Below are 17,312 nucleotides of genomic sequence, written 5' to 3' on the forward strand. Positions count from 1 at the left end.
TTAGCTCAGGAGGTGAGCTCAGGTATGAAGCCCTCAGAGTTCATGGTTGGTAAGCCATGTGTTGATTTCAGGGCACATGCAGAGGATAAATGTGGGTGGGCAACCTTTTTTCAGTGGTTGGCCTTTACACTGCTTCGGTATTTTTGACCCTGGCAAACTTGCTCAAGTGTTGGATTACAAGGATTTCACCCAGGTTATCATGTTCCAAGTACATGCACTTACCCGCAACACCACATAAAAGTGTCATCAAAACTCATGTCATGTATTGGGATTTTGTTTTCTCTTTAACCCTTTAAATGCCAGCGACGAGCCGGCTCGTTGGTAAAAACCGCTCCAGGTTGCCACCGATGAGCCGGCTCGTCGGTGGCACTTAAGGGGTTAATGAGGGGGGAAATGCTGGCGGGTTTGGGCAGTGAATACCGCGATTTAAAAAAAAAACCATTGGCACTGGGGGGGAACCTCAATGGCACTTAAGAGGTTAATTTTCACAATAGGTTGTTGGGATTAAAAGATGGGCCCCTTTTATACTTTGCCAGTGTACTTATTGGAATTTTTAAAATGTCAATGCTCTTTTGTCTTGTGCACTTTCTTTTAAGGGTAAAGGTCAATTGAGCCAAACATGTATATTTCACTTTAAGATATGTACACTTACTGTGCGTATATTCATAGGTGCCAGCTTTTGATTTTCGCTGTGGGGGCGGACGTTCCCACATCAAGGAAAGCGTGGGAGCTGTACCCATCCACATGTCCAAACACCACATTTTACAGCACGTTTTCCAGCAACAAAAGGAAAAAAAGCCATATAGATGGATACCTGCTAGATGCATGACTTCCCTTACCCACCTAGCAATGGTGGCCGTTGCTACCGTGTGAAACGGCTTCCTGCACACTATCAAAAGCTGTGTAATGCCTGCTGGTCTACACTCGGCTGTCCTACTCTCGTACTCTCTGATGCATGCTGCCACGCACCATCTTGGGTGGACTGGTAGGTATGGATACGAAATTGACGTGGAGTTAATTTTCGTTATTTTTGTCAGAGTAAAAGTCACTGCTTTCGGGCCGAAAGACTTTCTGTCCACGTTTAGTGCTCTGACATCTGCTACGCTCCTGCATGACACTAGACTTAGAAGCATTGCTAACTTGCCTGATAGTTGCTTCAAGGATAGATAACTGTTCGCCGGCCAGCTACCCAAGAGGCGCATTACTCTCGTTACATCCCAGAGTTGTACGTACCTCGATTCAAGAGGAGCCTTAAATTGTGCCCCTTTAATGAGCCTCAGTGCTGCTGGATTCTCCTCTATCGGAATCCCTTCTGTGGGCAGGTGTCATGCTGATATTGCTGATCTATACACCCGATGGTCCTGAATGCTTTACCATCTTTTGGATGGGATGCTAGAAAGTTTAAGACAGCTACGATGGGGGGGCAGAAACGAGATGAAAATGTCTCCCTTTATACCAGGCTGACCATTTATTCCAAGCCGCGTCGTAGCTCCTGCGTGTGGATGGGGCCCATGATTCACCGATGAGCTTTGCAGCCAGCTTTGAAATGCCTGGCAGCGCCCAGCGTCTCCTGATATCCTGCACGCTATCAGCGGGAGAGTCCCTTTCACTCTCAGAGGATGATACGACCCAGATGGGTCAGCGAGTAATCGTTCCCCATCTGGCAGAATCTGCATGATATCCACAGTTGGCTCCCTCAGGGTGGGGAATCACAGCTGGGCCTTCCACATTGGGGCAATAAGAAATAACTCTGCACTGTCTTGCTGCATTTTCCCTAACACCCTGCTCATCAACACGAAAGGGGGAAAGGCGTTGTGTAGTTTCTCTCTCTAATCTTGCAGAAGGCAAGGGCCGACGGATCTAACCTCCAACTGAAGTATCTGTCTTTCCGTGCGTTCAGTCGTGACGCAAAAAGGTCTATGTGTATCGGCCCCCATAGCTGTTCCAGCTGCTGGAATACTTCTAGCTGGAGTCCGTCAAGCACGGGAGCTGGAGTCCGTCAAGTATCGGGAGTTCCAGTATGCTATCACATTGAGAGTGCTAGGCAGGTATTACGCCATTACTGATGTCCCTGACTGAAGGCAGAAGTGCCAAAAGTCCTTTGCTAGCACTGCTAGGAGTCTGGATTTTGTCCCTCCTAGGTGATTGATATACTTCACTGCTGAGATGTGGTCCAGCTGCAGTAGAATGCATGAGTTCACTCTCCCTTTCGTAAAAGCTTTGATCGTGGAGGATCCTGCCAGTAGCTCTAGACAGTTTATGTGGAGTTGCAACTCTTCTTTGCTCCATTTCCCTCCTGTCTCAAGCTCACTGCAACATGCTCCCCATCCTATCCGGCTGGCGTCTGATCCTATAACTAGATCTGTTCAGTCTCCGAAGATGGCTCTCCCGTTCCAGGCGTCCATGTTCTTCAACCACCACTCCAGTTTTGTGATGGATTCGGGGTCTAGTAGCACTGTTTGATGATATCGCAGCCCCTGCTCAAGGTGCATTATCTTCAGTCTCTGTAGAGCTCCATAGTGTAGGGGACTTGGGAAATGCCTTTGATAGATGACGACAATAATTCTACTATCTTTGCTAGTAATTTTTCTGGCTGGAAGCTCGAAATGTAGCTAGCTTGGTATCTTGCACAAATCCTAGGAAGTCCAACCTTCTTGCTGGGGTAGTGTCTGAGTTTTCCCTGTTCACTAGGAACCCCAGCGAAAGTGATAGGTCCTCTACCCACGCTGTCTGATACTTCAAGGTCTCCCTGTGGTCCGCCAGTAGCAGTATGTCGTCTAGGTAGATGATCATACGGATACCCTTCTCCCTGATCGCTGCTGCTACTGGTGTCATGAGCTTGGTGAAAGCCCATGGTGCCAGTCTCCTTTCATTAGTGCTTTTCTTCCCTCCCAATACTCTCTCACCTTCCCCTCCCCCCTTCATCCACTTTCCTCCTTCTAATCTCCCGATCTCGACCCACGCCCGCAACCTTGGCCTCCATATTGACTCCTCTCTCTCCTTCTCTAACCACATCTCCCTAACCTCTCGTGCATGTCGGCACCACCTATTCAACATCCGTAAGATCAGCTCCTCCCTCACCTTTCACTAAACTCCTAATCACCTCCCTTATTTTCTCCCGCCTCTTCTACTGCTCCTCTCTTCTCTTTGGACTCCCTGTCTCTCACCTGACTCCCCTAAAATCCATCTACCACTCCTCTATCCGCACTCTATGTCTTCTTGGCCCTCGAGACTCTATCTCTACCTCACTCTCTCAACTCGGCTGGCTCCTCTTCCTCTCACAACTGAAATTCCAATTCCTCTGCCTGGTCTACAAATCTCTCCACGACCTCGCCCCCCCTATCTTGCCTCCCTCCTCTCATTTTACTCTCCCTCCCGCTCTCTCCGCTCAGCTGATCTCCACCTTCTCGCTGTACCACCAGCCCCTTGTGCCTACTCGCGATTCGCTCCTTCCAACTCTTGGCCCCCCTCCATTGGAACTCCCTACCTCTCTATCCGCTCCTCCCCTACCTACCCATCTTTCCGCTCCTCCCTCAAAGCCCTTCTTCTTCACTCCCCTCCTGACTCTCCTTCCCTACCTCTCTCCCCCCCTCCCACGCCTGCCCCCCCTTCCCTTCCCCACCGCTTTCCCCCTCCCCCCGATAACCCCAATTTCGATACTGCAACCACCTTAGTGCGTTGGAGGTCACCCGGGGTCCCCCCCCTTCCCCTCCCTCCTTCCCCCTCCCTCCTCTGTGTAAATTGTTCTAAATACTGTATCACTGATTTGTTTCATGTTTGAAAATTATGCTTCATTCATTACTGTACCTGTTGTTATTCTGTAAAGCGCTTTGGTGTAAAGCGCTATATAAACTCAATAAACATTAGAGTGTCTCGCAGCTGGTGAATACCTTCCATCTTGAAGTGCTGGTAAATCAACCAGCTGTTCAACTCTTTCAGGTTTATCAATGGCTTCACTTTCTCTTTCCTGTGGACCAGGAACATGTTGCTTATGAAACGTGGTGTCACTGGACATGGTTCTATGGCTCTTTTCTGCTCGAGTTGCTTGAGCTCTCGTTACAGAATGTCTATCTCTGCTTGCGCCATTTGAATCGCTTGTGGGGTAAATGCTTGCGCTGGCTCTTGGACAAATTCTAACTGCAGTCCTCTAACTGTTTGCAGAACCCAAGCATCGCTGGAAAGCGTGCGCTAATTTAGCCAGAAATCTCGTGTCCTCCCCCCTACTGGTGGATACATGTTGACTCTCACCTGTGTCTGGGCCTTGCCCTCTTCTGGGTCCTCTGCGACCTCTGGGGAAGAGTCGTCTGGTGGGGAAGAACGAGTCTTGTTGTTTGTTCTCCCAATAATAAGCTCTGTTGTTTTGTGGTCTTCTCGCACTTTGGAATCGAACAGCTGCGCAACCTCTATAGAGGACGTGTCGCTGCAAAAACTCTGCTCAGGAAGATCTTTCTTATCGATGCTTGGGCCTTTTCTAGAGGTATAGCTTCCTACGAACCTCCTCATTTCTTTGCCGAAGGTCTCCCCGAATAGGAGTCCTTGCGCTGTCTCGTCTGCCTAGTACGTGGCTAGGTCCCCCAGTTTTGTGGCTATCTCCAGCATGCAGCCCCTTCTCCTTTCAAAGGATATTGCACAGTTTGCGTTACCCAGTAGGCAGACTGCTCTCTAGGCCCAGTTCGCCAGCTAGTCTGAGTCAACGTCCTCTCTGGTGCCTCTAGCGTGTTCTGCTGGGTCCATTATTTTTTCTAAGAGGCCTGCCAGATCTAGCACTTTCTCCTGGCAGCTTCTCCGGGACCTGTCTATCCCCTTGCGTGGGTCCCTGTTCGTCTTGGTGACGAAGGCCAACGTCTTTGGGTCTATTTCTGGTGTCTCTGCGACTTTGCCTGGTATGTCCGGGCGGGGCTGTTCTGCTTTCATGTGTTGCCTTGCGTATTTGTCCAAGGCCTTCCTGAGCCTGTTGGCCACGTATTTTGATACCATGAGTGAGGGTTGCCATTCTGTAGACCTGGAGTTCCTGACGTTATCAGGCTCGAACATGTCTGTTATCTCCTTGTCTCCACCCTTTAGGTGTTTCTCTTTCCGGGCTCTCTTGCCCCCGGACAAGCCTCGACCAATCGTTCAATGGCTGCTCGTCTTCCTTTTGCGAGGAATGAACTGTCTCTGGTGACTCTTCTTTTAAGTCTCTGCCTGTGGTTCCCATATTATCTTCCCTCTGGGAAGGGGGTCTTGAGGCTTGGCACTGTTGATCTCTGCAGGAAGGCGTCTCTCAGCTTTCCGAAGGCATCGGCAGCCTCTGGGGCCTCTTTGTTCGCCCCTTGCTTGTGACCCGGGTGGTCAGTAGAGGATTTCCTCTTACAGGCCTCTGTACGCTCCTTATTGCCAATCTCCGAGGTCTTAGCGGATGTGCTCTGAGTCACCTTGGTGCTTTCGCACGGCTAGCTTAGTAGTGCTTCCAGTGTGGCCAGCCTGTCTAGCAGGGGCCTGACCCCTTGAGCCACAGCGTCCACCAACAAGCTCCCTAGCACCTCTTTAAAGCTGTCAGCTAGGTTGAGTGCCTGCTCCTCCTGACTCCACTCATATTCAGACATGCTTGGGTGCTTAGTGCCAGTACCTGAACTTACAGGTTGAGAGGCACGACCACTGCTGCGTAGCGTGGATGTAAGACAAAATATACGTATATGTATTTTTGTGTGGCTAGCACCTTCTTTTCAGATAGCTTCCCCTTGTCCTGTGTGCTTGCTGTGTGGCTACTGGGAGATTCTGGGGCTCCTTGGGGCGCAATACAAGCTTTTGTTGAGCTGTTGGCACCAGCTGGCTGTCCGCTCGCTTGCCGCACCTGTACTTAGTTATTCCCGTCACTAGCAGGTCTGTTAGGGCCTTCATTTATCGTTAGTCGGTTTATAATCACAGGGATCGTTCAGAATTTGCACTCTAATATTTCCTGTGACCGACGTCACTCGCATGCTGCCTACCGTGCGTGCGGGCTCCTCCCTCATGAAGGAGGAGGCCTGCTCGCTTTTCACTGCTCCAACCCTTCCCCCGCAAGGAAGGGGGCACGATCACTTATCTCTGAAATGGAGACAGGCCCCCGATTGTAACGCAGGTCCCATCTCTCTTTCCCAGGAGTTAGTTAATATCGCGCTCGCTCTGCTAATCTTTTCGAGGTAACGCGTTCCTAGGTATTTCGCAGCGCTGTGCGACGCGTCGTTGGCGCAATATAATCACATCAAACTAAAGCACAATGCTATGAGTCACATTCCATTCACATCTACACTTTGCCAGTGTTGTCTGAGCGAAGTATCCGCTCGAGAGAAGACCAAACATATAAGAAATATCCTTTCAGTACTTCAATGTTCTGAGGTAAAGAAATGTGTACTCATCTTGCTGAAGAGCAGGAAAAGAAGAGGACGAGTTAGCAGACAGGAAGTGACATGGGCCTCATTCTAAGTTTGCCGGTCTAGAAACAACAGTGCCGGTAAACTTACCTGCACTGTTGTTTCCGGACCGGCAAACTACGGGTCTACCTGCTGGAGCCACCCTGCCTCTAAGGGAATGGGGAATTACAATTTACCAGCGCCTGACTGTCCGGGCCGCCGGGGTTGTAATCTCCTGGAAGCACTGGGAAGTCGGGTGCCGGTAAATCATTACGGGTCCGGCAGCACCGGCATGGTTACCGCCGGACCCGTAATGAGGCCCATGGACTGAGCTAACACAGCCAAGGACTACAAGTGGCAGAGGGAAATGTAGTTCTAAAAGAAGAAAAAAGGAAAATGAGTGTTGGAGGAGACATCTTCTCTGTTTTTCTGTTACTTTGGTGAAACTGCTGAAGAGTGGTATTAAAGAAGTTGAAGCATAATGCTCACCTCCTGTCTTGACATAGAAATACCTTTATTGTTTGTTTGGTTGGCGTAGATGACCATATTCCATTTTTTTATTTATTTTTTTTTGTACATGCACATTTCGGCATATGTACTCTGAGGTAAGCGCTTCATTTCAAAGCATTCATGAGTCATGGGTGATGTATCTGTTTATATATGGGATTTATGAAGAGTAAAGTTAGTCGGGAAGCAACAGAGAGCTGTACAGCAGGGAAACACCCAGGGAGCTATAAGTAGGGTTTGGGGTGGCAGAGTAGTTGGGATGGTTAGGCATAGTACAGAAGGTGCCACTTTGGAGGGGATAGGTTTGGTTGAGTGAAGCAATCAATGGTTGGCGAGATGTTCTTTGAAGTGTAGGGTCTTCAAGTTTTTCCTGAAGGGAAGGATGGAGAGAACCAGACTTATCTGCATTGGTAAATTGTTTCCTGTTTTTTCCCTCTTGCAGTTCTTTTTTCCAGTCTAGCGAAGTCATGGCTTCTGTGGTAGGTTTTTCAGCAGGGTGGTTGGCATGTTGTGGTGCAAAGGTGTCGCCCTCCTAGTTTTAGGTCAAAAATGTAAGTGCAGATTCCAATTCTAACCTTAAATCAGAATCTAAACTTGCATCTTTCACATAAGTGTTGCATTTGGGCCCCTTAACTCGGGGGGGGGGGGGGGGTTCCCCACTCTGTTATTTATCCGTACCTTCTCTCCATGCCAGAACAGGTATCGATCTATGCATGGTGTTGTCTGTGTGCATGTTTCCGTGTGTGAAGGTGTGCATGTCGGTTTTGAGAGATAGCGAAGTGTGTGTGGCGGCGGGAAAGAGAACAAGACAGTGGCAGTGAAATATAGAAATTGGAAGCCTGCATGGACTCATTATATTGTTGCATATGAATGAGTGTGTCCTAGGACTACTGGCATATATTGGTGCAGCCAGGCTGTACATGTTTATTACACTGGCATTATTACTGTATTGTGGAGAAAAATAACATGAACATGTTCTAAGGTAGTACTACTTGCATATAGTGGGGCAGCCATTCTGTGTGTACGTTTTACTACACTGGCATCGTGACTACAATATGAGCAAAACTAACATGAGCGTCTTCTTATGTGTGATACTGACCTATATTGGTACACACTGCATTAAGATGTCTTTATAGTACTGTGGCATAAGATATACTGGGGGTCATTACGACCTTGGCAGTAAGGGGTTAACGGCACCGGTAAAGGTGCCAGAGCCGTCAACCCCTTACCGCCCCATTATGAGTCTGCTCGCGTAAAACCAGGCGTCCTTAGCGGGTCCCGTGAGCCGGCCAGCATGCTAATAACGGGCCCGTTATTAACAGGCCCTTTATTAGCATGCTCCCCATTCCCATTGAGCCATATGTGGGCTCGAATGGGAATGGGGATGTTCAGGGTCTGGGTTCCTTGAATGAGGAATTACCGTGCCCTCCACGGTCGGAATGGCCCGGTAATTCCTCATTCAAGGAACCCGGACCCGGTACCCACTAAGGGGGTAGCCATGCCGCTAATGGCGCATGGTTACCTCCTACCTCGTAATGACCGCCACTGTGTCTGGGGGCTGCTGGCATATATTGGCACAGCAGCCTCTACATGTTTTGTTAGACTGTCGTTCTTACTGCTTTATAGGCAAAATGAACATGTGCATGTCCTTATGTGGGGCTACTGGTATGTATTGGCGCATCCAGCCTTTGCGTATTGTTTTATTACACTGGCAATACTGCTGAATTATGAGAAAAGGTAACATGTGTGTGTCTGTATGTGGATATTCTAGCATATAATGGCTTAGCCAGCATTGCCATGTTTTTTTACTCTGGCTTTAGCGTATTAGGGGTAAATCCCATGTGAGTGCTTTCTTATGTGGAGATTTTGGCATATATAGGCTTAGACAGCATCGAAATGTTTTCTTACAGTAGCATTGCTGCATTATGGGAAAAGCCAACATTGCCCATGCCCAATTGTGCTATTTTGAACTTAGGTGCTACCCCACTGCATCCTTGCCAAATTGTGCTATTTTGAACTTGGGTGCTACCCCACTGCATATTTGCCAAATTGTGCTATTTTGAACTTAGGTGGTACCCTTCTGTGCTGTGCCTGCTGACCTGTGCTATGCCTTACGGTCGTCAATAGGTGAAACCAGCTACTTCATGTATCCCAAGGTGGACTCTTGCATTTAGGTGATACACTGCCATAGTTAGCTTATCTTTACTTGCCTTGTCTGCCACTACCTGTACATGTACCGCCTATGATAGCTACATTTAGCCTGCCCACTGAATGCTGAACTTAGCCTACCTATGATAATATGCTGTATTCAGCCCGCCTATGTTAGCTTCATTTAGCCTGCCTATTGAAAGATGTACTTGTCAACTGTACTGCCGATTGTACTCTAGTCAATTGCCACCATCCCAAACTTAGTCTCCATCTACTATACCTGAGTTAACGGCCTCATCCGCACAGACCCTAACCCTGATCAGGCCGGACTACACAGCCTACTCTAGTTCAATCTGCCACCCTCCACAGTGACGTCGCAAGATGCAAACCTTACAAGCCACATTAGCCCTTCTCACATTAACAACATTCCTACTCCACATACCCAAACTCACTCCCACCATTGAATACACTACCCCCCAACGCTCAGCTCACTCCCCTGCCATGACACAGACTCTACCTCAACCATTATTATGTCGGAATGACCAAACTGAAGAACCTCAACAACATAGAACCTTCGAATCTAAACCATGCAATACCATATCTAGAAATGCTAGACTCCGAGCCAGACTTGCAAAACTATATGAACCACGCGCCAGAACACTGACCACCTCTAACCGTAGCAAACCCTCACATAATAGGGGCATAGAAAAACCACACAGCCTACACCCAAAGACACAGAATGCATGTATGCACACTCCTGCCACAACCCAGGAAAAGACATGCACACCCCCATCCACCAGCCCACTTCTAAAAGGTGCACTAGTTAATGCTATGTCCTTGATTGCTCATGCCATTGAGATTGCTGATCTTATCCAGACCGAAAATTTTGACTTCCTGGCCATCACGGAATCCTGGCTACATGCCGCCGCAGGACCAGCCATTATGCTAGCAACCCCCAACGACTACACCATCCTAAGAGCAGATAGAAGCGAAGCCCGCAGAGGGGGCATAGCCCTTATTATTAAATCTAACCTATCCATCAGGCTAGTGCCCTCGAACAACACTCATTCATGCGAAAGCCTAACAGCTAAACTATCTATTAACAACTCCCAAACCCTCACTATCCACCTTATCTATAGACCTCCAGGCCCTATTGGAACCTTTGAGGAGGACATTTCTACCATCCTATCGCACAACCTAAAACAATCATCACAAGTCATCCTGCTAGGGGATCTTAACCTAGGCTTCAATGACCAAAATGACCCACAGGCAACTCGAATAGCCAACCTACTATCTGAACTAGGCTTCTCACAAAAAGTACTTCACCCCACCCACAACAAGGGTAGAATACTCGACTGGGTGGCAGACCACAACTGCAATGCCTCCATCCTATCGATCTCCCCACTAATTTGGACAGACCATCTCCTTATAACTTTTGCTCTAGAAACGATCAGACCCACTACCGCCTCAGTCCAGCCAGCACCATCCATCCCAACCAGAAATAAGAAAAACATCACCCCGGACAACCTACTCCCGCTCATCCTCCCCACACTTAATTCACTACCAGACAACCTGGACCCTGAAACACTAGTGTACGAGTACAACAAAGTCATGTCCTCTGCCTTGGACATAATTGCACCACTCAAAGTGAGACGCAGCAAACCTAAAGCCCACCTCAACTCCTGGTACACCCCCCATCTAAAAACTCTTCGTACCAAAAAAAGACAATGCGAGGTCGCATGGAAAGTACAACCATCGGAAGAAAATAAAAGCACCCTGAGTGATATAACTACCCTCTACAAAAAGGAAATAATAGCAGCCAAACGGGAAACCTACAACAATAGAATAGCCCAAGCCAACTCTAGCATGAAAGAACTCTTCATTATCCTAAAGGAAATAGAATCCCCCATCCCAGTGCCTGACAACTGTGTCAAAGATAAAACATGGTGCACCAACATTCAGCAAGCCCTAGCTAATAAAGTAACATCTCTCCAATCTAAAATTGCCACGAAAAAATCCTCGCTCAGTCTCGACACTAAGCCCAAAACAGATATCACCCCTCCTAAAAATAGCACCAACTACCCTCGCTTCAAATTCTCAAAAGTATCTACTATTGAGACAGAAAAAATCATACTGTCACTCAAACCATCTAATTGCCAGGGGGATCAATGTCCACCTCAACTGATAAAGGACGCAGCTAGAGACCTGGCTCCCTTTATCTCAAAACTCATTAACGCCTCATTCGCTACAGGGTCCATACCAAGCAACCTAAAAGAATCTTGGGTACTCCCTTTGCTCAAAAAACAGACACTAGACCCTGCCATACCCACAAACTACCGCCCAATCACCACTGTGCCATTCCTCTTAAAAATCATAGACAAAGTGGCGTACTCACAAATACAGAAACACCTTGAAAACAACAATTTACTAGGAGTACGGCAGTCTGGCTTCCGTCCCCAGCATGGAACCTAAACTGCCCTCTTAGACCTAAAGGCGCAAATTGACGAGCTAAGGGATCAAGGCAAACCAGCCTTACTCCTCCTCCTGGATTTATCAGCCGCATTTGACCTTGTTGACCACAAGGTCCTCTGCAGGCACCTGGATACAGCCACGCACTTCTCAGAAGAAGCCACAGAATGGATCCAATCCTTCCTCAATAACAGGACAATGAGAGTCTTCTCCACCACTGCGGCAGCAGACTCCATCCCCATTACATGTGGTGTGCCCCAGGGATCCTGTGTTTCGCCTGCACTCTATAACATCTTCACTAAGCCCATTTTCGATAATCTGGACCTTCTTGGTATCACCTACACTAATTATGCAGATGATACCCAGATTCTCCTACCACTTACCGGTGATTACGACAAGGATTTGGCCTTGGTGAACAGAGTGTATCTCATCATCCAGGCATGGATGGCCACACACGGTCTATGCCTGAATGATGACAAAACTGAAATCATCATCCTGGGCACACCACCCACCCTCAAAAAACTGGGCCCCAACTACCCCTCCTTCAATATCGACAACAACCAAATCACAACCGCCCACGCGGTTAAAACTCTGGGTTTCTACCTGGACTCCACCCTTTCTTTCAACAAGCAGGTCAATGCGATGGCTTCAGCAACCGCCTACACCTGCAAATTGATAAGAGCAGGCAAACCCTTCCTATCAAACGATAGCTGCATCACACTCGCTAGAGCGCTCGTGTTATCAAAACTGGACTACTGCAATTCGCTCTATATTGGGGCTAACAAGGAAGTCATCAAAAGAATTCAAATTCTGCAAAACAACGCGCTTAGAGAAGGACTTTGCATTCCCAGGAGAGCCCACATCACCGCACTCAGACGAGCTAACAACTGGCTCTCTACTCAGGAGAAAATCCAACTAAAAGTTGCCTCTTTGGTCCACAAATGCCTTAACAACGCCGCACCGCAGTACCTCTCTGCCAGATTCACCAAACTAAAACCAACACGACTTACTAGATCTGCTAACTCCAATAACCTATCCATACCTAGAGTCAAACTGACTAAAGTCGGCGGCTGCAGCTTTCAGGTGAAAGCAGCTCAACTCTGGAACGCCCTACAATCCACCTTGAAGACTGACCAACCCTACCCCACCTTCCGACACAACCTTATAACGTGGATCAAAAATGCAGATACACTTTAGATCATCTACTGCCTGGACATATTCAAGCCTAGGAATCTCTGCCTAGGACCGTAAACACATGCTTTTACACTCCACATGCTGTATATTCCTGTATATTTAGTGTATACTCCTGTATGTTTTGTTGTATATTATTCTTGTTGCTCTATTTTTGCTATTTTTGCCATGTGATCTTGTAACAAAGTTTTGAGCTGTCGTATAAAATGCGCCCGGTTACCCTTGGGTCTGGTGCGCAATGTAAGTAATAAAACAAACAAACAAACAAACAGACTGTGTTCTTAGATTTTGATACTGGCATATATTGGTTTAGCAGACTATGGGCCTCATTACGAGGTGGGTGGTAAGGGATACCGGGCACCGGTAAGGAGACCGGTGCCGGTAATCCCTTACCACCCAATTCCGAGGTCCCTTAGCAGGAACCGCAAGGGACGTGTGGTCGGACCACACGTCCCTTACTGGTCCCGTTAGGGGACTAGGGCGCTAATTACGGGTCTGCCATTAGCAGGCCCGTAATTGGCGCATTCCTCATTCCCATTGAGCCCTATGGGGGCTAAAACGGGAATGGGGAATGGCATTTGGAATGGGGACTTACCGGGTCCGCCTAGGGCGGAATGTCCCGGTAAATCCCCACTCCACCAAGTCGGACCCGGACACAATTTTGGTGGCAGCCATGGCGCTAATTGCGCCATGGCTACCTCCAAAGTCGTAATGAGGCCCTTTGGGTCTCTTTACGACCCTGCCAGTCAGGAAAGAACAGTGGTGGTAAAACCGCTGCCACCGTTTTTTCCGGACCGGCTGATTAAGAGTCCTGCAGGCGGGAGGTGTCACCCGCCTGCAGGCGGACATGGAAACACCGGCTCTGTCATAGACGGAACCAGTGTTTCCATTGTCCCCATCTCCATGGAGTCCTATGGCGCTCCATAGGAGTGGGGACTTACACAATTCCGCCTCCGGAATTCCTTGGTCAGCGCGGTCGTAATTCCCCGGTGATTCCAGGAATCAAGGAGGCGGAATGGTAATACGAGTCCGGCGGTAACCTGCCGTTTTTTTTAGCTCAGTTACCGCCAGACTCGTAATGAGGCCCAGTGTTTTCTTACACTGCCGTTGGTATATTATGAGCAAAGCCAACATGATTGCGTTATTATTTGGGAAAACTGGTCTTTATTGTCACAGCCAGCATGAGAAGGTCTCCGTAAACTTGCAGAATACTAGCATATATTGTGGGCAAAGGCATCAAGAAAATATGTCGTGTACTGTTGCTGACCTTGTACAAATTGAATTTTTGCATGTGTTATCATAGAAATAAGATTGTAAATTGTATACCATGTTATCCACATTTTCACAAAATGTGTACTGTAAAATGAACCATGTAAACCAATTATTTAAAAAAGTTCTGGTGGAGAACCCTTCCAAACACCCGTTGGTAGAGTGACTCCCTCGCGGCACACATTTCTGCACAATATTTACACACCACCCACTGAGACAATTCAAACAGCTTCTGGCCTTCAGTACAGGGGTTCGGGGTCAGGTGGGGGAACGAGTTCCAAAGTCTAGAGTTTAAAATGTTTTATTGCCGGAAAAGACAAAACTTACCTCGAAACAAACTCCTTTCTGATAAGGTGCACAACATTCTTCGAATATGAACTGAAATAAGATGTACACATAGCAAACCTGGAATGGACTCTTGAACATCCGCCCTCGGCGCCAAACAAAGCGATCCTATTTTCCATCCTGGCGCACCTGTGTCACGCAGATAAACCGAGCGCGAGGCGGTGTCTGTGTAGTAACTCGTGACTCTGTTTTTCTCTGCAGTGCGGCTGCCCCTCGTGCTGGCATTCATGCCCTTCCCCATCTTGAGGTCCATGATGTCGAAAGTAGTGCTTGACACCGAGCAAGGTAAGTGCACTTGTTCTCTGCCTGCTTGGCCATCACTGCTTTTCAAGTTTAGCCCAGGAAATTCACGAAAAATTCTTCTGGATTCAAAACAAAATGATTAAAAAATATATTAATTCCCACATTCGCCATTTCACTACAGATTGTCTCTTGTCGCTTTTCATTCAGGGCCAATGTGTTCGACGTCAAGAGACAGGGTTTTTGTCTCCTTATACCATGAAAGTTGTTTAGATTGTTTACATTCTCTGTATTTTGCAATAGTTTATCTTGACAAGTTGTGTATCCAATTTTACAGGTTGCCAGCGCCATCCAATCGGTGCGTTCTAGAGGAAAATTTCAGGGAACCTGATTAAAATGTAAAGGGAAACATGTTTCCTGCAATATTTTGTCCATCATTTCTACAATGATTCTGTTTGTTACTCAGGCACAAGTGAAGTTACTCAGGCACAAGTGAAAAGATGGCAATGATATGGCTGGGTGCTGCTGGTTCTCAGCAGCCCAAGTCCGAAGATGCGTTATATCCTGTGTTATATCCTGCCAGCTGCGTCCCCAGTTCGGGCCCCCTTGCTGCCACCTTGTTGCATGCCTTTTAACTGCACTGCACCAGTTGAAATGGGCACTGCCCAATGCACGTCACGTGTACCTTTTGTCCTATGTCCCCTCCACCACTCACACCTGAGCTGTTTATTTGGTTCCTGTGCTGTGATTGTCTTGTTTGGAGCGCATTGTTACTGAAGCGGTGTGTGCAGGTTGTCAACATCACCATGTCTGGCCTAGTCTCAGCCTGGTCACCTGCTGACTTTGTGATATCCAGTTTTATCGTTTGACTGGTAGTCCTTGCGTTTTCTCTGCAGGCCTTCTTGATACCCTGTGCCCTGGCTGGACTAGGCCTTCGTCATTTTTCGGGTGCTAATTAATTTGGATTCGTTTTCTTTTTAATTTGGGTGGCTCTCCCCTTCCCCTACACTAGTATCCCTACCCCAAACCCCTACCAACCCCTTTTAAGCCCTTAAACCACAACCACTGGTGTTCAGTGGCCAACTCCCAACAATACAAGTGTGCATGTCCACATAGAGCCAGTGTGTCACTGACACATGTCTATCATAGTCCCTGTGTTTCAGAAGTATTTGTGAATTAGTGCTTGGCGTAACGCATGGCCTTCCCTTGCATCACGTACTGGTAGGGGGCCTACTTCACCTCCGTCTCCATCCTCATCATCCTCAGCCGTGCCATGCATGTCAATGTCAGGTGGCAGTGGTAGATTTCTCCGGACGCACATGTTGTGCAGCATGACACAGGCCATGGTGATCTTTGCCACCTTCTCAGGCCTATATAGGAGTGCCCCACCAGACCTGCTGAGGCAGCGGAACCGCGCCTTCAACAGGCCAAAGGTCTGCTCAATCACAACATGGGTACGGGTGTGCACACAATTGTACTCCTCTTCATGGCTGTTCTGCAGGTTCCGCACAGGGTTAAGTAGCCATGGCCTCAAGGGATATCCTCCATCACCTGCAAGCAGATACAAATAGGTGTGTGTCACTCTGAACTGCCACCTTAAGGGAGCACAGTCATGGCGGCAGCTATTTGGTTTGGGCATGCACATGTCCCTGTACGCATGCAAAAATGTCACCTAGATGCAATCTATACTGTCATGAGGTGTGGTAGTCTGGATGGCGTTCAATAGATGATGCAGGGTGTAATCATGCATACTGAGGCAGATGTGCTGTGGTAGTGCAACAATGTTTAGCCTCCAATTCATGCTGTTCATTCTTCACTATGCATGGTCACACTGACCACATTGCCACAGTTGCCATCCTGTTCATTCATGCATTGCTTGCCATCACCATGGTGGCCTGGTTGTGCCTCTTACTTGTTGTCATCGATATACATAATTTGTGAAATGTGGCCCAGTGATGTGTCATGTTATTTTGTCCGGTTCAAGTTAGGAGTGTTTAGCTCTGCATGCATTCTCCAATCACCGGCAATTGCCACCCAGGTGGAGTATGCCCCCCCTTTCCCACCCAGGTGGAGTATGCCCCCCCCTTATGCATCCCTACACATCAGTACCCCAAAGCACTGTCATGGGACAGTTGTGCAACTCACCAAGCAGCCAGGCACATGGTCAAGGATGTCACTCCATGTGACGGAGTAGCGTGTAGTTGCGCAGTACAATGGCATCATATGTTGATCCGGGAAATCGGGCGCAGCAATGTGTGATGATCTTGCTGGAGTCACATACCATTTGCACATTGATGGAGTGGTATTGCTTGCGATTGCGGTCCACTGCCTCTATAGCATGGGGGACTACCAATTCCACATGGGTGCAGTGAGGGCACCAAAACAACTTGGGCACCCCTGCCAGTGCATGGAAGCCTACTTCAGTGTCGGCTATCTCCTGGGCAGTCCGTGGTAGGGATATGTGGCTGCTTGAGTGCTTCAGGGGGGCATCCAGCACTTGGTTCAACATGCGTGAAAATAGTGGCTGTGAAATGCCATGCAGCTGGCCCACTGTGTGTTGGAAGTGGAGCACAGACACCACCTTTAGTAGCGGGGGGGGGTGGCATTGCGTATTTCTATGAGGCTGGCAATGTCGTTCTGTATCATGTCCACTATGGTGGTGATGGTGTCACGGTCCAACCGGTACAGGGTGTGGATCCACTCGGGGGTTAGGTTAAAAGGGCTGGGTCTGGTGCGAGGGATTGGTGGTTGCCTACGAGGCACTGCTGGCTG

General features: G+C 48.3%; 1 protein-coding gene across 2 annotated transcripts in view; it reads left to right on the forward strand.

The window, feature by feature from the left end:
* SLC46A3 (solute carrier family 46 member 3) overlaps window positions 1-17,312 on the forward strand; it is a 307,576-nt gene that overhangs the window by 82,387 nt on the left and 207,877 nt on the right. For both annotated transcript variants that reach the window (XM_069640757.1, XM_069640758.1), the window contains one exon: window positions 14,502-14,585. In XM_069640757.1, coding sequence (XP_069496858.1) covers window positions 14,502-14,585 — 84 coding nt within the window. The remainder of the gene's footprint in view (window positions 1-14,501; window positions 14,586-17,312) is intronic.

This window comes from Ambystoma mexicanum, chromosome 7q, assembly GCF_040938575.1.
Source record: "Ambystoma mexicanum isolate Mex_15411 chromosome 7q, UKY_AmexF1_1, whole genome shotgun sequence".
In the NCBI taxonomy this organism is placed as follows: domain Eukaryota; kingdom Metazoa; phylum Chordata; class Amphibia; order Caudata; family Ambystomatidae; genus Ambystoma; species Ambystoma mexicanum.